At 39.1% G+C, this 26,689-nt stretch overlaps 1 protein-coding gene across 8 annotated transcripts in view; it reads left to right on the top strand.

Annotated features, from left to right (window-relative positions):
- Window positions 1-26,689, top strand: part of TEX9 (testis expressed 9) — a 237,233-nt gene that overhangs the window by 101,955 nt on the left and 108,589 nt on the right. For 3 of the 8 annotated variants that reach the window (XM_070796698.1, XM_070796696.1, XM_070796691.1), the window contains exons 1-2: window positions 23,079-23,183; window positions 23,287-23,378. In XM_070796698.1, the coding sequence (XP_070652799.1) occupies window positions 23,163-23,183; window positions 23,287-23,378 (113 nt within the window). In that variant the 5' untranslated portion in view covers window positions 23,079-23,162. Of the gene's footprint in view, window positions 1-2,901; window positions 2,984-6,615; window positions 6,734-23,077; window positions 23,184-23,286; window positions 23,379-26,689 lie in introns of those variants that run through there. The other 5 variants (XM_070796692.1, XM_070796694.1, XM_070796693.1 and 2 more) reach the window with 3 other exon arrangements.

Genomic DNA, 26,689 nt, shown 5'->3' with positions numbered 1-26,689 from the left:
CCAGGCTCCCCTGTCCCTGGGATTCTCCAGGCAAGAACACTGGAGTGGGTTGCCATTTCCTTCTCCAATGCATGAAAGTGAAAAGTGAAAGTGAAGTCGCTCAGTTGTGTCTGACTCTTCATGACCCCATGGACTGCAGCCTACCAGGCTCCTCTGTCCATGGGATTTTCCAGGCAAGAGTACTGGAGTGGGGTGCCATTGCCTTCTCCGAAGCAATCAGAGTTAGCAGTTGCCAAAATATTGAGCTCAAATAATTTTTGGCCTCAAAAAATCATTTAAAATATAGTCACAAAGATTGAGTTATATGTGAAAGTGAAAGTCACTCAGTCATGTCCCACTCTTTGCAACACCATGGATGTCCATGGAATTCTTCAGGCCAGAATACTGGAGTGGGTAGCCTTTCCCTTCTCCAGGGGCTCTTCCCAACCCAGGGATTGAAGCCAGGTGTCCCCCATTGCAGGTGATTCTTTACCAGCTGAGCCACAAGGGAAGCCCTATATGTGAAAGGGAGAACTACTGTTTTATGTGGTACTGCATATTTCTTTAATCATTCAAAATGTTATTTCAGGTATAGTCCTAAATTGAGGTATGGAATATGCTTCCACTTGGTTTCTCTAAGTCCTAGTGTGTAACTTTGTTAATGAGGTGCTTTAGACACTGTTGTGGTTCTCCTTAGTACTTAAGATGAGTGGAAGAGCATGCATGATAAGTACATAATGGCCAAGTGTGAAGGTACCATCCTTGTAAGTGAGCTTAAAGCTATTATAAAGTGAACAAGATTAAAAAAGAAACAACTTCAGTACTTTGGAGAGTTAATTTTATTCTGGGAAGTTAGCATGTCCAGGTTTATAAGGTCTCCCAGATGAAGCAGTTTGAAAAGTGTTGAGTGATGAGATGTTAAAGGCACATCCAGATGTTAGCTGTTACATTTCTGTTTCAAGCTCTGCCATGTGTCTTCCATTAGTATAAACCTATTAAAATTATTACATCTCTTGACAGTGCAGTGGCTGATGGCACTTCCATTCTTGTTTATTATCTCTTGTTGTTTTCAGTATTCTTGCCATAATATGATGCTTTTTTATGAGGTCACTGAATAGCAGGAAACATGTTTGCTGTCACTTCAGAAATATATTATTTTGGAATTTAAAAATATGCTTTTATTTACTCTACCCAAACCCTAAAATAAGATAGTTAATAAAGACTAAGCTCTGTTACTTAATTTCACACTATATGAGAGTGCTTGAAAACTACATTTCTAAATATCTTTGAATCGTTATTTTCCCCTTTACATTTTTATCTCCAGTTCAACTCATTATCTAAACTACCTAAGGTAAGTCCTTTCCTGTTCTTATGCAAAACTGGTATCTAAATATTTGGATTCCTATAAAATAGGGCATAATATTTGGGTACCTGGCCTGCTCACAACCCCTTTCTGAACAAAGAGACCAGTAGCAGCCCTTAAGCAGAGGTGACAATGCTCAGGTGTATAGGATCTCAATACCATAACCACAGTTGATTAGACCCAAAGGTATCAGTTTGACCAGAGGTAAAATTACCAACATCTGTTGGATCGTAGAAAAACAGGAATTCCAAGGAAACATCTACTTCTGCTTCATTGACTACACTAAAGCCTTTGACTATGTGGGTCACAACAAACTAGAAAATTCTTGAAGAGAGAATTACCAGACCATCTTACCTGTGTCCTGAGAAACCTGTATGCAGGACAAGAAGCAACAGTTAGAACCGGATGTGGAACAACAAACAGTTCAAAATTGGGAAAAGAGTATGTCAAGGCTGTATGGTGTCACCCTGCTTACTTAATTTTTATGCAGTACATCATGTCAGATTTTGGGCTGGATGGCTCACAAGTTGGAATCAATCAAGTTGGATTGTCAGGAGAAATATCAACAACCTCATATATGCAGAATATATGGCATATAACGGCAGAAAGGGAAGAACTAAAGAACCTCTCGATGAGGGTGAAAGAGGAGAGTGAAAAAACTAGCTTAAAACTCAGCATTCAGAAGGCTAAGATCATGGCATCTGGTCCCATTACTTCATGGCAAATAGATGAGGGGAAAGTGGAAACAGTGACAGATTTTCTTTTCTTGGGCTCCAAGATTACTGCAGACAGTGACTGTTGCCATGAAATTAAAAGGCACTTGCTGCTTAGAAGAAAAGCTATCACAAACCTAGTCAAGGTATTAAAAAGTCAGACATCACTTTGCTGACACAGTAGTCAAGCTTTGATTGAGCTTGATAGCTCAATCACACATAGCTTTGATATAGTCAAAGCTGTGATTTTTCCAGTAGTCATGTACAGATGTGAGAGTTGGACCATTAATAAGGCTGAGCACCAAAGAATTAATGCTTCTGAACTGTGGTGCTGGAGAACACTCTTGAGAGTTCCTTGAACAGCAAGGAGATCAAACCATTAAATCCCAAAGGAAATCAACCCTGAATATTCACTGGAAGGACTGATGCTGAAGCTGCAATACTTTGGCTACCTGATGTGAAGAGCCAGCCCATTTGAAAATACCTTGATAGTGGGGAAGTTTTGAAGGTGGGCAGGGGGGCAACAGAAGATGAGATGGTTGGATGGTATCATGGACTCAATGGACATGAATTTGAGCAAACTCCAGGAGATAGTGAAGGAAAAGAAGCCTGGCATGCTGCAGTCCATGGGGTTGCAAAGAGTTGGACATGACTTAGCGACTAAACAACAAGAACAAAAGGTATCAAATGACCTGGCAAGGAAATAAGTGAGCCTATTATGAGAGCTTTGGCTGAGAATGGTGCCCTGGTGCCCCATAACTGGCCAATACCAACAAAAGCTTCTCTTAGAGAGTTTGAATGAGACACCTACCTTCTTTGAAAGGGTTATCTCATTGTTTTTTCCAGGAGCAGTAGCAATAAAGACAGTGACTGAGTTATGGAGCACTAGAATGTGGAGCAACAAAAGTCTACTGTTGTCTGTGATTAAGTAAGCAAATTGCTAAAATTCTCTTGTTTCCTTAATGATATCCCAGTTCTCCATGGCCTAACTATATGGCTGTTGAGACCATTTCCATTTCTTTCAATGACCTCCCTTTCTCATATATCCATAAGATCAGATCAGATCAGATCAGTCGCTCAGTCGTGTCCAACTCTTTGCGACCCCATGAATCGCAGCACGCCAGGCCTCCCTGTCCATCACCAACTCCCAGAGTTCACTCAGACTCACGACCATCGAGTCAGTGATGCCATCCAGCCATCTCATCCTCTGTCGTCCCCTTCTCCTCCTTCAGCCCCCAATCCCTCCCAGCATCAGAGTCTTTTCCAATGAGTCAACTCTTTGCATGAGGTGGCCCAAGTACTGGAGTTTCAGCTTTAGCATCATTCCTTCCAAAGAAATCCCAGGGCTGATCTCCTTCAGAATGGACTGGTTGGATCTCCTTGCAGTCCAAGGGACTCTCAAGAGTCTTCTCCAACACCACAGTTCAAAAGCATCAATTCTTTGGCGCTCAGCCTTCTTCACAGTCCAACTCTCACATCCATACATGACCACAGGAAAAACCATAGCCTTGACTAGACGGACCTTTGTTGGCAAAGTAATGTCTCTGCTTTTGAATATGCTATCTAGGTTGGTCATAACTTTCCTTCCAAGGAGTAAGCATCTTTTAATTTCATGGCTGCAGTCACCATCTGCAGTGATTTTGGAGCCCAAAAAAATAAAGTCTGACACTGTTTCCACTGTTTCCCCATCTATTTCCCATGAAGTGATGGGACCGGATGCCATGATCTTCGTTTTCTGATTGTTGAGCTTTAAGCCAACTTTTTCACTCTCCACTTTCACTTTCATCAAGAGGCTTTTTAGTTCCTCTTCACTTTCTGCCATAAGGGTGGTGTCATCTGCATATCTGAGGTTATTGCTATTTCTCCCGGCAATCTTGATTCCAGCCTGTGCTTCTTCCAGCCCAGCGTTTCTCATGATGTACTCTGCATATAAGTTAAATAAGCAGGGTGACAATATACAGCCTTGACATACTCCTTTTCCTATTTGGAACCAGTCTGTTGTTCCATGTTCAGTTCTAACTGTCACTTCCTGACCTACATACAGATTTCTCAAGAGGCAGGTCAGGTGGTCTGGTATTCCCATCTCTTTCAGAATTTTCCACAGTTTATTGTGATCCACACAGTCAAAGGGTTTGGCATAGTTAATAAAGCAGAAATAGATGTTTTTCTGGAACTCTCTTCCCTTTTCCATGATCCAGTGGATGTTGGCAATTTGATCTCTGGTTCCTCTGCCTTTTCTAAAACCAGCTTGAACATCTGGAAGTTCACGGTTCACATATTGCTGAAGCCTGGCTTGCAGAATTTTGAGCATTACTTTACTAGCATGTGAGATGAGTGCAATTGTGTGGTAGTTTAAGCATTCTTTGGCATTGCCTTTCTTTGAGATTGGACTGAAAACTGACCTTTTGCAGTCCTGTGGCCACTGCTGAGTTTTCCAAATTTGCTGACATATTGAGTGCAGCACTTTCACAGCATCATCTTTCAGGATGTGAAATAGCTCAACTGGAATTCCATCACCTCCACTAGCTTTGTTCGTAGTGATGCTTTCTAAGGCCCACTTGACTTCACATTCCAGGATATCTGGCTCTAAGTGAGTGATCATGATTATCTGGGTCGTGAAGATCTTTTTTGTACAGTTCTTCTGTGTATCTTGCCACCTCTTCTTAATATCCTCTGCTTCTGTTAGGTCCATACCATTTCTGTCCTTTATTGAGCCCATCTCTGCATGAAATGTTCCCTTGGTATCTCTAATTTTCTTGAAGAGATCTCTAGTCTTTCCCATTCTGCTGTTTTCCTCTATTTCTTTGCATTGATCGCTGAGGAAGGCTTTCTTATCTCTCCTTGCTATTCTTTGGAACTCTGCATTCAGATGCTTATATCTTTCCTTTTCTCCAGTGCTTTTCGCTTCTCTTCTTTTCACAGCTATTTGTAAGGCCTCCCCAGACAGCCATTTTGCTTTTCTGCATTTCTTTTCCATGGGGATGGTCTTGATCCTTGTCTCCTGTACAATGTCACGAACCTCCATCCATAGTTCATCAGGCACTCTATCTATCAGATCTAGGCCCTTAAATCTATTTCTCACTCCCACTGTATAATCATAAGAGATTTGATTTAGGTCATACCTGAATGGTCTAGTGGTTTCCCCTACTTTCTTCACTTTCAGTCTGAATTTGGCAATAAGGAGTTCATGATCTGAGTCACAGTCAGCTCCCGGTCTTGTTTTTGCTGACTGTATAGAGCTTCTGCATCTTTGGCTGCAAAGAATATAATCAGTCTGATTTTGGTGTTGACCATCTGGTGATGTCCATGTGTAGAGTCTTCTCTTGTGTTGTTGGAAGAGGGTGTTTGCTATGACCAGTGCATTCTCTTGGCAAAACTCTGTTAGCCCTTGCCCTGCTTCATTCTGTACTCCAAGGCCAAATTTGCTTGTTACTCCAGGTGTTTCTTGACTTTCTACTTTTGCATTCCAGTCCCCCGTAATGAAAAGAACATATTTTTTTGGGTGTTAGTTCTAAAAGGTCTTGTAGGTCCTCATAGAACTGTTCAATTTCAGCTTCTTCAGCGTTACTGGTTGGGGCATAGGCTTAGATTACTGTGATATTGAATGGTTTGCCTTGAAAACAAACAAAGATCATTCTGTCGTTTTTGAGATTGCATCCAAGTACTGCATTTTGGACTCTTTTGTTGACCATGATGGCTACTCTATTTCTTCTTGGATTCCTGCCCACAGTAGTAGATATAATGGTCATCTGAGTTAAATTCACCCATTCCAGTCCATTTTAGTTAGCTGATTCCTAGAATGTCTCTTACTAGGGCACTAATCCCATTCATGAGTCCCCACCCTCATGACCTCATGTAATCCTAATTACCTCCTAAAGACTTCACTTCCTAATACCATCACTTTTTACTCTGGGAGGTAGGGTTTTAACACATGAATCATGGGAGGACACACTTTTTTAGTTCATGATAAATGTCTCAGTCAATGCCAGAATCTTTATCTACAGTGTCTTTGCTGTGTGATCTCATTCAGCCTCTGAGTGGATGCTTTTTAGTGATAAAAAATATAAGACTGTCCATTATACTAGTGAATAACTCTGGTTATGAGGTCTCCCAAAGGCAAGGTCTAACTACAAGTGGAGCCTAATCTAAATGTGCAAAAGCAATGAATCAGAGGATTTAAAAATAGTCATTTACCATCTATTTTAAAAAATAATTTTATTTATTCATTTATTTTTGGCTGTGCCAGGTCTTCCTTGCTCCACGACCTTTTCTCTAGTTGGAGCAAGTCAGGGCTACTCTCTAGCCATGGTACTTAGGCTTCTCCCTGCAGTGGCTTCTCTAGTTGCAGAGCATGGGCTCTAGGGCACACAGGCTTCAGTAGTTGTGGCACATGGGCTCAGTAGTTGCAGTTTCCAGGCTCCATAACACAGGCTGAATAGTTGTGGCTCATGGGCTTAGTTGTACCACAACATGTGAGATCTTAGTTGCTTATGTGGGATCTTAGGTGCATGTGGGATCTTCCTGGATCAGGGATCAAACCTGTGTCTCCTGTATTGGCAGGTGGATACCCCACAACTGAACCACCAAGGAAGCACCTTTACCACCTATTGTGATTGTCATAACAACTCTGCAATATGAATTTCTCCATTTTGCAAATAGAAATTGAGACTCAGGGCAGGTAAGTTACTTATCCAAGTTTGCACAGCTAATAGGTGGTAGAACCAGGAATCTAGCCCAGATCTGTCTGAGTCTAAACTGGGTGTTCTTTGCCTAATACTCTTTTAAAGTATGATTTTGTTTTCTTCAAATGCTTTAAATGTCTAATTACCAAAATAGTTTCTTAGTTGAGGCCTCTGCACAGTTTATCTCCTCCTATTCTTTTTATTTGCTGCTGTTGAATGAAATAATTAAAAAAAAAATACATAATACTTCTTCCAGGTTCAAGGAGCCTTCGATATTTTCTGACTATCTTTCTTTTTTTTTTTTATTTTTTAATCTTTATTGGAGTATAGTTGCTGTACAAAGTTTTGTATTTTTCAAATTATGAAAGTATGATAACATATTTACAGAAGACTTGGAAAACAGAGAACAAAGTTGTTATACAATATTTTGCTAGTTTCTATTGTACAGAAAAGTGAATCTGTATTATGTATCCATATATATCCTCTTTTTTGGGTTTCTTTCCCTTTTAGGTCACCAGAGAACACTGAGTAGAGTTCCCTGTGCTATATACTAGGTTCTCATTAGTTATCTATTTTGTACATAGTATCAATGGTACGTACATGTCAATCCCAATCTTCCCACCCCATCCCTCTCCCCCGCTCAGCGTCTATACATTTGTTCTCTACACCTGTGTCTCTATTTCTGCTTTGTAAATAAGATTACCTGTGGGACTTCCCAGGTGGCACTAGTGGTAAAGAATCCACCTGCCAATGCAGGAGACCAAGAAATGGGAGTTCGATCTCTAGGTCTTTCTGACTATCTTTCACTCCTTATTACTCCCTACTACCCACTGTTAACCACAATTCTGGACATTCCAGTCTCCTTTTTCCTTCCCTCCAACCCAAAATGATTCTTTTATTCCCCAGTGTTTGCCAAATGTTATAGGTTCTTTAAGGCCCAGATCAAATCCTTCTAATGTATCTTTTCCTTCCCCTTGAACTTTTTACTTATTTCTCGAGAATTTCAGGAGTTTTCTCTTCCTGAATTCCTATAGCATCTATTACATGTTTTAGCCCTTTTGGGATTACATATTCTGTCATATTGTTGTCTTGACTATTATATTTTTTCGGCTTCCTTTCCTCCAACATCATTTAAAAATTTTATGAACTACTAACATATAGCTTTATATGTAATGGATTTTTCTATCCAGCCCAGTTTATACCTCTGAAATAGCATGAATTTTATTTTTATACATTTTATAGCTGGCTGTGACACAGTGTCAGAGCAGGATTTTTTCTTAAAATTTGCACTTTTAACATGTCTAAGGGTTAAATTCTGATTTTGAAACACAGTACAGAAAAATAAATTATTGGTTATAAAATTAAAATATTACTTTAATTTAAAAAGTTTGTTGTTTAAAAAAGCAATGGGGTTAAGGTCATAAAACCTGGCTTTTAACCCCAAAGTTAGTGTTAATGAACCATGTAACCAAATATCTCTAAAAATTGATTTCGTAATTACTGAAAGTGAAGGGCCTATGCTAAGTAATATACTCCTCTAAAATTTGGTGATTCTGTAGTATAATTTAATCTGAAATTTTAAAAATACTTTAAGTAGATTGGAATTCTATTCTAGCTAATGTTAAAGAAATCTTAAAGATTTCCTGGTGGTCCAGTGGTTAAGACTTTACACTGTCAGTGCAGGGATATTGGGTTTGATCTCTGGTTGGGGAACTAAGATCCCACATGCCTTACATACAAATGAAAGATATTTTAAGAAAAAAAAAAAAAGATACCTTAGACACTCACAATTACCAAGTTATGTTTGCTTCATGTACATACTGAACTGAATTCTTATTAGCTAACCACCCTTCAATAAGCCTTTTCTGTATCTAGTTTCAAGGTCCATATTATTGTTGCTGTTCAGTCACTCAGTCGTGTTTGACTCTTTGCAACCCCATGGGAAAAACTGCAAATGTTTATTTGACTCACAAAGTGATGAACGTTATTGGATAAAGGTCCAGAATTCACAACATCCTTTGAATTCCTGTTTGTTTTCATAATGTTTCCATAGCTAAATGCTCTGTTTTATATCTTCTCATTACCCTAAAACATCACTTCACAACAAATATAGTGGCTACGTAGAACTATATTGCTAATTTTTTTTACAAATAATTGCAGAATTGAATTATGAAAGACTAGTTTTTAATGGTGAGTTCCAATTAAAGTCAAAGAAGTCAATAACACTGTTGTTGGTTGGGGGGAGGGATAATTTGGAATATTGGGCTTGACATGTACACACTACTATATACAAATATATAATGAATAAGGACCTACCGTATAGCACAGGGACCTCTACTCAATACTCTGTAATGGCCTATATGGGAAAAGAATGGAAATAAGAACTGATTAACTTTGCTGTATACTGAAACAAATAGAATGGGAAAGACTAGAGATCTCTTCAAGAAAATTAGAGATACCAAGGGAACATTTAATGCAAAGACGGGCTCAATAAAGGACAAAAATGGTATGGACCTAACAGAAGCAGAAGATATTAAGAAGAGGTGGCAAGAATACACAGAAGAACTGTACAAAAAAGAGCTTCACAACCCAGATAGTCACGATGGTGTGATCACTCACACTTACCGGGAGCCAGACATCCTGGAATGTGAAGTCAAGTGGGCCTTAGGAAGCATCACTATGAACAAAGCTAGTGGAGGTGATGGAATTCCAGTGGAGCTATTTCAAATCCTAAAAGATGATGCTGTGAAAGTGCCACACTCAATATGTCAGCAAATTAGGAAAACCCAGCAGTGGCCACAGGACTGGAAAAGGTCAGTTTTCATTCCAATCCCAAAGAAAGGCAATGCCAAAGAATGCTTAAACTACCGCACAATTGCACTCATCTCACACTCTAGGAAAGTAATGCTCAAAATTCTGCAAGCCAGGCTTCAGCAGTACGTGAACTGTGAACTTCCAGATGTTCAAGCTGGTTTTAGAAAAGGCAGAGGAACCAGAGATCAAATTGCCAACATCCACTGGATCATTGAAAAAGCACAAGAGTTCCAGAAAAACATCTATTTCTGCTTTATTGACTATGCCAAAGCTTTTGACTGTGTGGATCACAATAAACTGTGGAAAATTCTGAAAGAGATGGGAATACCAGACCACCTGATCTGCCTCTTGAGAAATTTGTATGCAGGTCAGGAAGCAACAGTTAGAACTGGACATGGAACAACAGACTGGTTCCAAATAGGAAAAGGAGTTCGTCAAGGCTGTATATTGTCACCTTGCTTATTTAACTTCTATGCAGAGTACATCATGAGAAACGCTGGACTGGAAGAAACACAAGCTGGAATCAAGATTGCCAGGAGAAATATCAATAATCTCAGATATGCAGATGACACCACCCTTATGGCAGAAAGTGAAGAGGAACTAAAAAGCCTGTTGGTGAAAAGTGAAAGAGGAGAGTGAAAAAGTTGGCTTAAAGCTCAACATTCAGAAAACGAAGATCATGGCATCCGGTCCCACCACTTCATGGGAAATAGATGGGGAAACAGTGTCAGACTTTATTTTTCTGGGCTCCAAAATCACTGCAGATGGTGACTGCAGCCATGAAATTAAAAGACGCTTACTCCTTGGAAGGAAAGTTATGACTACTTTATACCTTTTAACATATATTCAGTTTATTAGATTGTTTGTTGAGAAATAATCAGATTTTATAAGCTTGTTTTAATTAATGTATATGCTGTTCTGGGTTCTGCTTATTTCCTCTCAAGACAGCCAGGTTATAAAATGAATGGTCACTTCCCAATGATGCCATAAGGAAATGTACAGCTTTGGATATTTTTAAGTAAAAAAATGAAAATAACAATTATTCCTGAATTTCTGATAGCTCTATCCAACTATTGGGGGAAAAATAATAAAACTATGATGAATAGAGATCACTTTTGAAAATTATAACCTACAGCTTTCTGCGTTGTGAATAATAGCTTCTTTTAAAGTTAACATTAACTTAGAACCAAATAATTCTTAAAAAGAAAATTTTAGACCATGATTAACATTGTGATTTTAAATGAATTATTTAAAATAAAATGTAACAAAAATGGGGAAAATATAGCAAAAAGCGGTGATGTGTTAAAAACTGAAAGTGCCATACGTAAAGAAAGCAGCATGAGGCAATTCACTTGGTCAGGCCTACGTTTCAGATTTTGAGATATGGATTGATTCAAAAGAGTTCTGCACCCATCTTGTGGAACCAAAGTTCTCAAACCTGTTGTTGATAGTAATTGCCTTCCACTCCTTCCCTTATAGCATGACTTCTATTTCTTCTGCTCTATTTTTAAATATACTGGCCTCCTTCCTGACCAGTAGCTTCTTTCTTGCCAAATCCAGAGAACTTTTCCCAGTTTGCCTATTGCTCAGTCTTTGCACTGTATTTTAGATGGGTAACCTCATATTTGTTTCATTTTATTTTTAGCATTATAAATATTACATAAGTAATGTGTGTTCTTTTTAGTAAATTAGAACATACAGACTTAAAAAAAATCCTATGTAGTAACTAAGGCTGACATTTTAGTGGAATCTTTCCTGGCTTTTAAATATGTTTATATACTTTGTACATTTGCGTCCTGAGTTAGGTCACTTGGGGTCAGGGATGGGAATCATTAATCATACATTAATACCTAGATGGGGCTAGCTTTTGCTCCACCTGCTTAAAGAGGACATTACTCACTTTTGCAGTGTCCTTTAATTATTACTAGGAGTCCCTAGAGGTGTCTCTCTTGTAGTTGTGTCTGACTCTTTGTGACCCCATGGACTATAGCCCGCCAGGCTCCTCTGTCCATGGAGTTCTCCAGGCAAGAATACCAGAGTGAGTAGCCATTCCCTTCCCCAGGGGATCTTCCCAACCCCGGGATAGACCCGGATCTCCTGCATTGCAGGTGGATTCTTTACCGTCTGAGCCACCAGGGAAGCTCCATATTCTTTTGGTCCCATTGTAAATAGTGCTGCATTTAAAATTTTAATTTCCAATTGTTCATTCCTAGTATATAGAACTACAATTAGTTTTTGTAAGTTGACCTTGTATCTTACAATTTTGTCAAACTTATTAAATAGCTCTGTAGATTGTGGGGGTAGGTTTTCAGAATGTTGAAAATAGATAATTATGTCATCTGTTAAGAGAAACAGTTTTATTTCCTCCTTTCCAAAATTGATTAATTAACTTACCTTATTGTGCAGGATAGAACCATCATTATAATCTCCAGTATGATTATGAATAGGAGTAGTAAGAGTGGAAATCCCTGTCTTACTCCTCATATTAGAGGAAGGAATTTGGTTTTTCATCATTAAATATGAAGTTAGATGTACTTTTTCTCTTTTTTTTTTTTTTTTTGAGATGCTCTTTATCAGGTTGAAGTTTCTTTCTACTCCCAGTTAGATGAGAATACAATGTTTTAGTCTTTTTTTTTTTTAAACACCACAAGGTAGGCATTACTGTTGATAGGAATTTTAGAGAAATTATTTTAGACCTACATGCATATTTGTCATTTTATTTTGATTACTGTTCTTCTGGTGGGGCTTCTTCAGGTGGCACTAGTGGTAAAGAATTCACCTGCCAATGGAGGAGATGCAAGAGACGTGGGTGCTATCCATGGGTTGGGAAGATTCCCTGGAGAAGGAAATGGCAACCCACTCCAGTATTCATGCCTGGGAAATCCCATGGGCAGAGGAGCCTGGGAGACTACAGTCCATGGCATTGCAAAGAATCTGACGTGATTTTTGACTGAACAACAACAGTCTTCTGGTACCTCAAAATATACCTCTGATACTATTTTCTTCCTGAAGTACATCATTTTGAAGTTCCTTTAGCATGAGTATGTGGGTGGTAAATTTCTTATGCTTTATTTATCTCAAGATATATTTATTTCTCCTCTCTCTCGCAGGATAATATTAGAGACTGAGTACATGGTTCTAGACCGAAATTATTTTCTTTGATAACTTTGAAGGTATAATAAAACCCTCTCATAATAAAATTCATGAAGATGAAAATTTTCAATTGTGTAAAAAGAAGAGTGGGCTTTTTGCAAAAATTAAAGAGAAATGAGTCATCTGAGTCTGACTAGCTGATTGGTTAGAAGTCCTATTGGTCTAGCTCTATAATTAAAATCTTTGCTCATTCTGGTTGTGGTTAATACTACTTGGTGGTGGCTGTCTGCTTCAAAATAAGCATCAGAGGTGCCATTTCTGGATCCTGTCTCACTGGCTGGAACTTCCAGGTCAGTGCCAGCATTTATAGTAACACAGTGTTCAGCTGGGGCCCAGTAGGTCAGTCTAATCAAAAGATACTGAGCTAGAAGAATATTGGCAATAAAAGATCCCTGCCTCCCAGTTTCCTGAGATAGTGAGCTTACTTTTTTCACACACAGTTTTACCCTTTCCTCCATGTCCTACACCTCATCCACATCCTTATCCTAGAAGATAAAGTTTATCTCAACCAATCTGGGATTAGATAAAAGGCAGATAATCATTAATCATTAATTGGTGATTAATCACCAACCATACTTGACTCAAATTCTCACTTATAAATGGGGCTTATTATCCTAGGATTTCACTCATTATTTTACTGTCTTCTAGCTTCCACAATTGCTATTAAATCATCTGCTTTCAGCATAATTGCTTCTTTGTAGGTTGCCTGTCTTTTTTATCTTTGGTTGCTTTAAAGATCTGTTCTTTTTTATTGGTGTCTTGGATTTTATAACAGGCATAAGAATAAATTTTAAATTTATCCTCTTGTGACACTCTGTGCTTCTTGAATCTGTGCATTCATGTCTTTACTAAACCCTGGGAGATTCTAAACAATTAACTTTTGTAATATCACTCTCAATTCTAAAAATCTGTCCTTGGACTCTGATTATTTATATGTCAGATCTTCTCAGTCTATCTTCTATAATTGTTTAACATTTCTTTCATATTTCCCATGTTTTTATCATTCTCTGTTCATTCTGGATAATTTTCTTAGATATTTTATGCTTTACAAATTATCTGTGCCATTCAACCCATCCACTGAGTATTTTTATCTCAACAAATTATATGTATTTATCTAAAAAAATTTTATTGGAGTATAGTTCATATGCAGTGATGTGTTAGTTTTAGGTGTCCAGAAAATTGACTTGGATCAGTTAACAAACATTTATTTAAAGCTTGAAAGCTTCATTTGGTTATTTGTCACATTTGCTTGGTCTTGTTGTTTGCTCATCATTATGATTTTATCCCTTATTTCTTTAAATATTTTCTAAATAGATATTCTACTTTTTACAGCTAATACAATTTTAATCTCATTTGGGAGTTCTAAATATTTATTATTTCTTCTCATTTTTCACTAATGGTGATTTGTTTCCTTTCTGCTTGGTGAGTTTTGTTGGTGAACTCACACATTTTCTTGATCTTACTCCAGGAATCTGGGGGGATTAATTAGAGATATTTTTCTCTAAAGAGGATTTGTTTTGGTTCTGCTGGGAGCCTGGGGGCACTACCAATCTGGAACTACTTTAGCTTTTTTTCATTTGGTTTAGAAGCTTCGAGCAAGGGTCTCAATTTCAGCTCCTCCATATTATTGTTGACCAAACACAGACTTTATTTTCTGAGCACAGTTCTTTAATGGGCATTTTCTCTGATTAGTCCTTTTATTTTTAATTGCCTATTCACACAATCAGTTTTGTTTTATTTGAGAGGGCAAAGAACTAGAGGGGGAGACATCAGCAAAACACATGGAAATTTTCTCTGCTTCCTTCAAATTTTCAGCAATGCATATATACTTCTCTGAATTTTTTAACATAATCTGGTTGTTTTGCAGTACAAGGGTGTCCCCAGATGATTTAATTTACAATTCTGTTGGAGCAGAGTCTCTTTTAGCTTATTAAAAAATAGACTTTATTTAAAAAAAAAAAACAGAATTAGATTTACAGAAAACCTGAGAATAGAGTTCCCATATATTCTCCACTCAATTTCCCTTATTATTAACATTAGTCTAATGCATTTGTTACAATTAATGAGCCATTATTGATGCATTGTTATTAACTAAGGCCACAGTTTATTCAGATTTCTTTGGTTTTAGACCTAATGTCTTTTTCTGTTCCTGGATTTGATCCAGGATACCACTTTACATTTACTTGTCATGTTTCTTTAGGCTCCTCTTGGTTGTGATAGTTTCTCAAACTTTCTTTGCTTTGCCTGACATTAATGGTTTTCAGGAGTACTGATGAGGTATTTTGTAGACTGTCCTGACTGGATTTTTTTTTTTTTTTGTAGTAAAATATACATAAATAAAATTTACCACTGTAACTACTTTGAAGTATGCAATATGGTGGCATTAAATATATTCATAATGTTGTTCAGTGATAACAATTATCCATTTCCAGCATTTTTTGATCCCCCCAAACAGAAACTCTGTACCCATTAAAGAAAAATAACACACAAGTCTCCTCTCTCCCCATTTCCTGGCAAACTGTATTCTATTTTCTATCTCAGTATTTGTCTATTCTAGATACTTCTTATAAGCAGAATCATACAGTATTTGTTCTTTTGTGTTCTGGACTTCCCTGGTGGCTCAGACGGTAAAGCATCTGTCTACAGTACAGGAGACCCGGGTTCGAGCCCTGGGTTGGGAAGATCCCCTGGAGAAGGAAATGGCAATCCACTCCAGTACTATTGCCTGGAAGATCCCATGGACAGAGGAGCCTGGTAGGCTACAGTCTATGGGGTTGAAAAGAGTCGGACACGACTGAGCGACTTCACTTTCACAGTATTTGTTCTTTTGTGTCTGGCTTATTTCACTTAGCATGTTTTCAAGGTTCATCCATTTTATAGTGTATATCCAAATTCATTGTATGTATATACAACATTTTGTTTTATCAGCCTTGCTTATTAGTTCTAGGAGAGTTTTGCTGATTCCTTTGGATTTCTCCATCTACTCTTATGTCATCTACAAATGAAGGTATTTTATTTCTTAAATCTATATACTTTTTGTTTCTTTTTCTTGTTTATTATTGGCTAGGTCTCTAGGTGTGAGAGTAAATAAAAATGATGAGAAAGAATATCCTTGCCTTGTTACTGATCTTTGGAGGAAAGCATTCAGTTTCTTACTGTTAAGTATGATGCTAGCTTTAGTTATTTTGTAGATGTCCTTTATCATGTTGAGGAAGTTCCCCTCTATTCCTAGATCGCTGAGAACTTTTACCAGGATCTTCTCAAAAGCTTTTGCTGCATCAATTTATATGATTGTGTTTTTTCTTCTTTATTCTCTTCATGTACTGAGTTGTACTGATTGATTTTATGATGCTGAGCTAGTCTTACTCACCTATAATAAATCTCACTTGTTTGTGTTGAATAATTCTTTTTGTACTTTGTTGGATTCAATTTACTAATATTTGTTAAAGACTTATAACTATGTTCATGAGAGGTATCGTCTATAGTTTTTTCTTCTTATATATGTCCCTAACTGCTTTTGGTATTAGGATCATGCTGGACTCATGAGTGAGTTAGGAGTGTTCCCTTTCTTTCCATTTTTTAGAAGAGATTGTGGAGAATTGGTATCATTTAATCCTTGAATGTTAGTTGAATTCATAAGTGAAACAACCTGGTTCTGCTGCTTTCTTTCTTAGAAAATTATTGACTCCACTCATTATCTATTTTTCTTTATATGAATTTTGGTAGTTTGCATCTTTCAAGGAATTGGTTCATTTCACCTAATTTATAAAATTTCTGCATATGTAGTTGTTGATAGTACTCCTTTCTTTTCCTTTCAGTGTTCATGGGATAATTAATAATGATCCTGATCCCATTTTAATAATGGTATTAAATTATTTAGTTAAATTTTTTCTGTGTATTATTATGATTTGACATCTTAAAAAAAAAATAACCTTTCTGGATGATGAAACTTATTGACCTAGCCAATTCTCAGAGATAGCAAAAGGGCTCAGCCAGGAGTATACCTTAAATATGCCAACTGACCAATGTGGAGTCATACCCCCTCTACCTGGCCTGTACACTTTAGGAGGCAATATTCCTTTGTTTTATTAATCATCCCAGGGCCAGATACCATACAGCTAGGAACAGCCCCTAAAGCTTAAAGCCTGCTCAAATGATTCAAACTGAGCCAGTCCTAAACTGTTCACTTTGCCTTGCTTTTTTTGCAGGATAGCTTAGGTTTTCCCTTGACTCATGTTTTCTGCCTCCTACTACCATGGGGCTTTCCCATGGAGCCCTGCATGGCATTCTGTACCTCCTAGTTATGGAACTTATGAGTATAATGAACTTTATTTTCTTGAGCCTCTTCTGTACCTTTTCTTGTGGTTGCACCTGAGCATCACATAAAAGAACATATAATAGGTAATTACATGCCTTCATTTTTTTTCTTGGTTAATGTGGCCAGAGATTTATTGAATTTATTGATCTTTTCAAAGAACCAGATTTTGGTTTCTGTGATTTTCTCTGTTTTCCTGTTTTCAGTTCCATTAATTTCTATTTTAATTTTTATTATTTCTTTTCTTTTGCTCTCTTTAAGCTTAAATTGTTCTTCTTTCTCCCATTGCCTAAGGTGGAACCTTAGATTGTTGATTTTAGATTTGCCTTCTTTTCTAATATATACATTTAATGCTAAGCATTCTAAGTGCTGTTTTCACTGTATCCTACAAGTTTTGGTAGATTGTATTTTCATTTTCATTGAGTTCAAAATACTTTTTAATTATTTTAATAGATTTTTATTAAAATATTTTTATTTTATTTAAATAAAATAAGCATTTAATTTAAATAAATATTTATTAAATAAATATTTAAATTAAATAAATAATATTTATTTCATTTACATATTTTATTTTAATGTTTTATATCCATGTATTATTTTAAAGTGTGTTTAATCTCCAAATATTTTGGGTTTTCCAGCTTTTTTATGTTATGCCTCAGAAGATAGTTTATATAATTTCTATTATTACAGATTGAACTATATTCCTCCAAAAATATGCTGGAGTCCTTCCTTGGAAGGAGAGTTACGACCAACCTAGATAGCATATTGAAAAGCAGAGACATTACTTTGCCAACAAAGGTCCGTCTAGTCAAGGCTATGGTTTTTCCAGTGGTCATGTATGGATGTGAGAGTTGGACTGTGAAGAAAGCTGAGCACCGAAGAATTGATGCTTTTGAACTGTGGTGTTGGAGAAGACTCTTGAGAGTCCCTTGGACTGCAAGGAGATCCAGCCAGTCCATTCTGAAGGAGATTGGCCCTGGGATTTCTTTGGAAGGAATGATGTTAAAGCTGAAACTCCAGTACTTTGGCCACCTCATGCAAAGAGTTGACTCATTGGAAAAGACTCTGATGCTGGGAGGGATTGGTGGCAGGAGGAGAAGGTGCCAACAGATGATGAGATGGCTGGATGGCATCACTGACTCGATGGACGTGAGTTTGAGTGAACTCCGGGAGTTGGTGATGGACAGGGAGGCCTGGCGTGCTGCGGTTCATGGGGTCGCAAAGAGTCGGACACGACTGAGCGACTGAACTGAACTGAACTAACCCATCATACACACACCTCTCCCCTTAATCTGTGAATGTGACCTTATTTGGAAATTGGGTCTTTTACAACTGTAATCAAGTTAAGATGAGGTCATTAAGGTGGGTCTAATCCAGTATGACTGGAGGAAATGCCATGTGTAGACAGAGACACACAGGGGGAATGCTATATGATTGTAGAGGCAGAGATTGGCCAGATGCAGCTACAAGCCAAGGAATGGCAGGGAGTGACAGCCACCACCAGAAACTAGGAAAATGCACAGAAGAATTCTCCCCTACAGGTTTCAAAGGGAGCACTGCCCTGCTAACATCTTGACTTTGGACTACCAGTCTCTATACTGGGAGACAATAAATTTATTTTGTTTTAAGCCATCCAGTTTGTCGTGCTTTCTTATAGCAATTCTAGGAAATGAATATAATTTCTATTCTTTTAAATTTATTAATGTGCATTTTATGGCCCAGAATGTGGTCTATCTTAGTAAATGTGCCATGTGACCTTGATAAGAATGTGTATTCTGCTGTTGTTGGATGGAGTATTCTCTAAATGTCAATTAGATCAAGTAGATTTTTGCTGATTCCTTGGGACTAAAAATGCTGTTGAGGGCAATTCCATCTTTACTGATTGTCTGCCTCCATGAACTATCAATGACTGAAAAAGAGGTGTTGGTATCTCCAAATGTACTTGTGGATTTATCTGTTTCTCTTTGCACTCCTATTAGTTTTTGCCTCGTATATTTTGACACTCAACTGTTTGGTTCATACACATTCAGGATTGTTATATCTCCTTGGAGAGTTGATCTCCTTATCCTTTATGTAATATTCCTCTTTATCTCTGATAGTTTTTCCGGTTCTGAGATCACTTTGTTTGAAGTTAATGTGGCTACTCCAGCTGTCTTTTGATTAGTGTTAGTATGGTGTACTTTTCCTCCATCTTTTGACATTTTTATTTTAATAATTTTATTTTTAATGTTTTAACCACTTGACTGATGTATTTCACATACTCACCATTTATCCATATAAAGTGTACAATTGTCTTTTAGTGTATTGACAGATTTGTGCAACCATCATCACAGTCAATTTTAGAACATTTTCATTACCCTCGCCCCACTCCGCCGAAAATCCGGCAACACCTTAGTCAGTTCCCCATTATCTTTCAGAGCTAGGCAATCACTGAACAGCTTTCTGTCTCTACAGATTTGCCTGTTCTAGACATTCCATATAATATGTGGTCCTAATAGAATGGAATCATATAATATGTGGTCTTTTGTGAATTGCTTCTTTCACATAGCATGTTTTCAAGGTTCATCCATATTGTAGTATGCATCATTCCTTTCTGGCCCTGAATAATATTCCATTGATGAATACACCACTTTTTATTTACCTATTAATCAGTGTATCATTTGAGTCATTTTCACTTTTTGTCTTTTCTGAATACTGCTATAAACATTTGTGTACAACTTTTTGTAAGGGTATATGTTTTCATTTCTCTTGGGCATATAGCTAGGAGTGGGCTACTGGATCACGTGGTAATTTTATGTGTATGGTTTTGAGAAAATGTGAGATTGTTTTCCACAGTCAGTCAGTCAGTTCAGTCGCTTAGTCATGTCCGTCTCTTTGCAACCCCATGGACTGCAGCATGCCAGGCCTCCCTGTCCATCACCAACTCCTGGAGTTTACTCAAACTCACTTCCATTGAGTCGGTGATGCCAACTAACCATCTCATCCTTTGGCATCCCCTTCTCCTCCCACTTTCAAAAAAGAGTAGACTTGCCCCACTGAATGGTATTGGCACCTTTGCTGAAGATCAGATCAGTTCAGTTAGTTCAGTTGCTCAGTCATGTCCGACTCTTTGCGACCCCATGAACCGCAGCATGCCAGGCCTCCCTGTCCATCACCAACTCCCGGAGTTCACTCAAACTCACGTCCATCGAGTCAGTGATGCCATCCAGCCATCTCATCCTCTGTTGTCCCCTTCTCCTCCTGCCCCCAATCCCTCCCAGCATCCCTGAATGTGAAGTTTATTTCTGGATTCCGAAGGTTATTCCCCTCTCCTCCAAATGGAATTTTTATTGTTTACTTTGTTCCAGGAACAATCCTAAGCTCAAATTCATTTACTCCTCAAAGTAACTCTGCGAGATGGGCACTATTCTTACCCTTACTTTACAGATGAAGTAGCTGAGATAATGATTTTCCCAAGCTAGTAAGTGGCAGACCCAGGACATGAACTTAAGATGACTGCCTTGAGAGCCTGAACTTTCAACTATGCTGTAAATAAATGTGAGGAATCAAAACTTGAAATTCCAACAAATAGTTCATTTTAAACAAAACAAGCTAAAGATCAAATTGGCTACTTAGTTTGGAAATCACAGCAGAGTTTGCACAAAAGAGTAGGCGTTTTACCAGCTTACTTTCTACTATTAGAAATGCACCTGTCTTCTTTGGTTGAGACTCTTCCATCGCCACCTTCAGTTCAGTTCAGTCCCTCAGTCGTGTCCGACTCTTTGCGACACCAGTGGACTGCAGCACACCAGGCCTCCCTGTCCATTAACAACTCCTGGAGTTTACTCAAACTCATGACCATCGGGTCGGTGATGCCATCCAACCATCTCATCTTCTGTTGTCCCCTTCTCCTCTCGCCTTCAATCTTTCCCAGCATCAAGCTCTTTTCAAATGAGACAGCTCTTCACATCAGGTGGCCAAAGTATTGGAGTTTAGCTTCAACATCAATCCTTCCAATGAACACCTAGGACTGGTTTCCCTTAGGATGGACTGGTTGGATCTCCTTGTAGTCCAAGGGACTCTCAAGAGTCTTCTCCAATTCCACAGTTCAAAGGCATCGATTTTTCTGTGCTCAGCTTTCTTTATAGTCCAACTCTCACATCCATACATGTCTACTGGAAAAACCATAGCCTTGACTAGACAGACCTTTGTTGGCAAAGTAATGTCTCTGCTTTTTAATATGCTGTCTGCTGCTGCTGCTGCTAAGTCACTTCAGTCATGTCCGACTCTGTGTGACCCCATAGATGGCAGGCCACCAGGCTCTCCCATCCCTGGGATTCTCCAGGCAAGAACACTGGAGTGGGTCGCCATTTCCTTCTCCAATGCATCAAAGTGAAAAGTGAAAGTGAGGTCACTCAGTTGTGTCCGACCCTCAGTGACCCCAAGGACTGCAGCCTTCCAGGCTCCTCCGTCCATGGGATTTTCCAGGCAAGAGTACTGGAGTTGGGTGCCACTGCCTTCTCCAATATGCTGTCTAGGTTGGTCATAATTTTTCTTCCAAGGAGTAAGCGTCTTTTTATTTCATGGCTGCAGTCACCATCTGCATGATTTTGGAGCCCAGGAAAATAAAGTCTGCCACTGTTTCCACTGTTTCCCCATCTTTTTGCCATGAAGTGATGGGACCCGATGCCATGATCTTCGTTTTCTGAATGTTGAGCTTTAAGTCAACTTTTTCACTCTCCTCTTTCATCAAGAGGCTCTTTAGTTCTTTTTAACTTTCTGCTATAAGGGTGGTGTCATCTGCATATCTGAGGTTATTGATATTTCTCCCAGCAATCTTGATTCCAGCTTGCGCTTCATCCAGCCCGGCGTTTCTCATGATGTACTCTGCATATAAATTAAATAAGCATGGTGGCAATACACAGCCTTGATGTACTTCTTTTCCTATTTGGAACCAGTCTGTTGTTCTGTGTCCAGTTCTAACTTGCTTCCTGACCTGCATACAGATTTCTCAAGAGGCAGGTCAGGTGGTCTGGTATTCCCATCTCCTTCAAAATTTTCCACAGTTTATTGTGATCCACACAGTCAAAGGTTTTGGCATAGTCAATGAAGCAGAAATAGATGTTTTTCTGGAAGTCTCATGTGCTTTCTATGATCCAACGGAGTTGGCAATTTGATCTCTGGTTCCTCTGCCTTTTCTAAAACCACCTTGAACATCTGGAAGTTCACCGTTCACGTATTGTTGAAGCCTGGCTTGGAGAATTTTGAGCATTACTTTACTAGTGTGTGAGATGAGTGCAATTGTGCAGTAGTTTGAGCATTCTTTGGCATTTCCTTTCTTTGGGATTGGAATGAAAACTGACTTTTTCCAGTCCTGTGGCCAGTGCTGAGTTTTCTAAGTTTGCTGGAATATTCAGTGCAGCACTTTCACAGCATCATCTTTTAGGATTTGAAATAGCTCAACTGGAATTCCATCTCCTCCACTATTCCATCACCTGCACTAACTTTGTTCGTAGTGATGCTTCCTAAGGCCCACTTGAGTTCACACTCCAGGATGTCTGGCTCTAGGTGAGTGATCACACCATCGTGACTATCTGGGTCGTGAAGATATTTTGTACAGTTCTTTTGTGTATTCTTGCTGCTGCTGCTGCTGCTAAGTCGCTTCAGTCGTGTCCGACTCTGTGCGACCCCATAGACGGCAGCCCACCAGGTTCCCCCGTCTCTGGGATTCTCCAGGCAAGAACACTGGAGTAGGGTGCCATTGCCTTCTCCGGTGTATTCTTGCTACCTCTTCTTAATATCTTATGCTTCTGTTAGGTCCATACCATTTCTGTCCTTTATTGAGCCCATCTTTGCATGAAATGTTCCCTTGGTATCTCTGATTTTCTTGAAGACATCTCTAGTTTTTCCCATTCTATAAATCAGTCCACGACTTTGGCTTCTTCAGTTCCTGTAAGACTGCGGTTAGCGTTTACCACAAGTCGGGTACAAAGACAGCAGCGCACACTCCCTAGTTCTCAGCCCGGTCCTAAGCTCGCGCTGTTTTCTGCCGAGAGTTGGGGCGTGGTCCCAATCGTGCTCTTAGCTGGAAGGCCGCTGGGGTTGTGATAACTCTCGCGGGAAAGTGCGTCGTTGCCGCGGTAACGGCGTCGTGGTCGCGGAAGATGGCCGGGAGAAGTTTCAAGGTTAGCTCAACTGGCCTCTCCTGGGTAGCAGCTAGGTTTCAGCGTCCTGAGAACACCAAAATTTATTGAACTTTGGTTGTGAAAGTGTCTGCCTCTTTTACAGAGACCGGGCGTTTCAGGGACTCTGCTCCCGCCACGCATTCAGCAACCTGCCACGCCTCGACGGGACCTCCTCGCCAAGGAGGAAGAATATAAGTAAGAACTTCGGCGGTTCAGCTTTTTCTTCTTTCACCTAAATGAGGCTGCTTACAAGTACTTTTCCTGGTGACTGGATCTTTGAGACCGTTCATTGTCCAGCATTTTCTTCCCAGCCCATTTACTTGCCCTTCATCTTTTGTCTTTAACTTGAGCCGCGTCCTCGTAGGTGTTGGAAGTGGGAGAAAATTTTACCCAAATAAGTAAACCTGTTCGTCAGCAAGATGATATTTCTAGAAGTAGTTTGGATAGCGCGAATGGCCAGTGAATGGTTCAGTTTCTAGTTAAAGGAATTCCACTTAATTTCAGGTTCCTGGAGTTTACGTATGTAAATTTCTTTTAGGTTTGGTTTCTAAACTCAAAGCATGTTTCTCAGGGCATTTGGAATTTTCATTCTTATCCACGTTTGTTGGAGTTGGAAGGGTTTCCTTTCCTTACCTATTCTCAGTGTAATTACTGATATCCTGACATCACGTGTTTTCACTCTTGGACCACTCCACTCTTCATCCCCCGGTTGTCATGCAGATGTCAGTAATCTTGTTGATTTGATCTTGTCTCTCCCTTGCCTAAAACTTTGCAGTGGTTTCCAGTTGCACTTCAAAAGCTCTGTCACACTTGGCTTCTACCTCTTGTGTAATCTTGACCTCTTTCGTTTCTGTCTACCAAAGTGGCCTTTTTTGCCTATGATAAGTAGGCTTCCTATTACTCTTTTATTGTCTGATTAAATTTTCTTTGCTATTAGTGTAACTTGTTACCGTTAATTCATTTGTTAGTTTACTTTGTGTCTGTTTTCTGTGCTGGACTGAGTTCCACGAGGTCACAGACCATGTCTTTTATTTGCCCTCATGTATACCCTTACCAGAAAAATAATATTTTAAAAATTTACTTTCTTTTTAATTAATTTAAAGTAATGTAATTTAAAACTTGCAAAACATCCCAGCAATTCCTCAGATGGTTAAATGTAGTTACCAAATGATCTGTACCTAAAATGAAACCATGTTTAGAGTTAAAACTGAAGTGTACTGTATTTAGATAAGCTAGACATATTGGCTTACCATAGCATGTAGAAACATAATCATCTTCCACTGTTTGATAAAATGGGCCTATTATTCTAGTAACAGTGTACTTAATCAGTGGATCTGTTGTTCAGTACAGCTCTGAGTCAGCTAAACTACAAACATTTGTTTTCATTACCATGCATTAGGTTAATTCATCTGGGTATTTCGAAGTATATTTTGCACCTGGCCCTTCATTAAGGCTAATATTTAGTTGCTAAGTCTTGGCTCTTACAACCCCCATAGAATGTAGCCTTCCCAACTCCTCTGTCCATAGACTTCCCTAAACAGAATACTGGAGTAGGTTGCCATTTCCTTCTCCAGGGGATCTTCCCAACCCAGGGATGGAAATCTGTGTCTCCTACGTTGTAGACAGATTCTTTACCACTGAACCACCTGGGAAGCCTCTTGTTAAGGCTGTCAGTTCAGTTCAGTCGCTCAGTCCTGTCTGACTCTTTGTGACCCCATGAATCGCAGCACGCCAGACCTCCCTGTCCATCACAAACTCCCCGAGTTCACTCAGACTCATGTCCATCTCATCCTCTGTCGTCCCCTTCTCCTCCTGCTCCCAATCCTTCCCAGCATCAGAGTCTTTTCCAATGAGTCAACTCTTCGTATGAGGTGGCCAAAGTACTGGAGTTTCAGCTTTAGCATCATTCCTTCCAAAGAAATCCCAGGGCTGATCTTCAGAATGGACTGGTTGGATCTCCTTGCAGTCCAAGGGACTCTCAAGAGTCTTCTCCAACACCACACTTCAAAAGCATCAATTCTTTGGCGCTCAGCCTTCTTCACAGTCCAACTCTCACATCCATACATGACCACTGGAAAAACCATAGCCTTTGACAGACCTTTGTTGGCAAAGTAATGTCTCTGCTTTTGAATATGCTATCTAGGTTGGTCCTAACTTTCCTTCCAAGGAGTAAGCATCTTTTAATTTCATGGCTGCAGTCACCATCTGCAGTGATTTTGGAGCCCAGAAAAATAAAGTCTGACACTGTTTCCACCGTTTCCTCATCTATTTCCCATGAAGTGATGGGACCAGATGCCATGATCTTCGTTTTCTGATTGTTGAGCTTTAAGCCAACTTTTTCACTCTCCACTTTCACTTTCATCAAGAGGCTTTTTAGTTCCTCTTCACTTTCTGCCATAAGGGTGGTGTCATCTGCATATCTGGCATATCTGAGGTTATTGATATTTCTCCCGGCAATCTTGATTCCAGCTTGAGCTTCTTCCAGCCCAGCGTTTCTCATGATGTACTCTGCATTTAAGTTAAATAAGCAGGGTGACAATATACAGCCTTGACGTACTCCTTTTCCTATTTGGAACCAGTCTGTTGTTCCATGTCCACTTATAACTGTTGCTTCCTGACCTGCATACAAATTTCTCAAGAGACAGATCAGGTGGTCTGGTATTCCCATCTCTTTCAGAATTTTCCACAGTTTATTGTGATCCACACAGTCAAAGGCTTTGGCATAGTCAATAAAGCAGAAATAGACGTTTTTTGGAACTCTCTTGCTTTTTCCATGATCCAGCGGATGTTGGCAATTTGATCTCTGGTTCCTCTGCCTTTTAAAGCCAGCTTGAACATCAGGAAGTTCATGGTTCACATATTGCTGAAGCCTGGCTTGGAGAATTTTTAGCATTACTTTACTAGCATGTGATATGAGTGCAATTGTGCAGTAGTTTGAGCATTCTTTGGCATTGCCTTTCTTCAGGATCAGAATGAAAACTGACCTTTTCCAGTCCTGTGGCCACTGCTGAGTTTTCCAAATTTGCTGGCATATTGAGTGCAGCACTTTCACAGCATCATCTTTCAGGATGTGAAATAGCTCAACTGGAATTCCATCACCTCCACTAGCTTTGTTCGTAGTGATGCTTTCTAAGGCCCACTTGGCTTCACATTCCAGAATGTCTGAGTCCAGCTTAAAGTCAGGCATCTATATTCTGTTTTAGCAAAAGTTTTGCGGTAAAGGCTTCCTTTTGTTACTTGTTCTACATACTCTGAGGTGTGCAATGCTGAGGTGTTTGAACAAAGTAGCTCCCAGGTACTGCTTGAAGTTTGTGGATCACTCAGCACTATGGATAAAGGTGAAATGTTTGGCCATCTTTATAGGCAAGAATATAAGATCATAACACAGTATTTTGCTACAGTTTTCTTGGTGTTAAGCATATGGGGATTTTGTTTTAATTAACTGAACACAGCACTTCTCAGGGATCCCAATGTAGAATCTTTCACAATCAGCTCTTGTCACATAG

Source organism: Bos indicus, chromosome 10 (assembly GCF_029378745.1).
Source record: "Bos indicus isolate NIAB-ARS_2022 breed Sahiwal x Tharparkar chromosome 10, NIAB-ARS_B.indTharparkar_mat_pri_1.0, whole genome shotgun sequence".
In the NCBI taxonomy this organism is placed as follows: domain Eukaryota; kingdom Metazoa; phylum Chordata; class Mammalia; order Artiodactyla; family Bovidae; genus Bos; species Bos indicus.
Note: the sequence above shows the minus strand (reverse complement) of the source record. Positions and strands in the feature narration are given on the sequence as shown.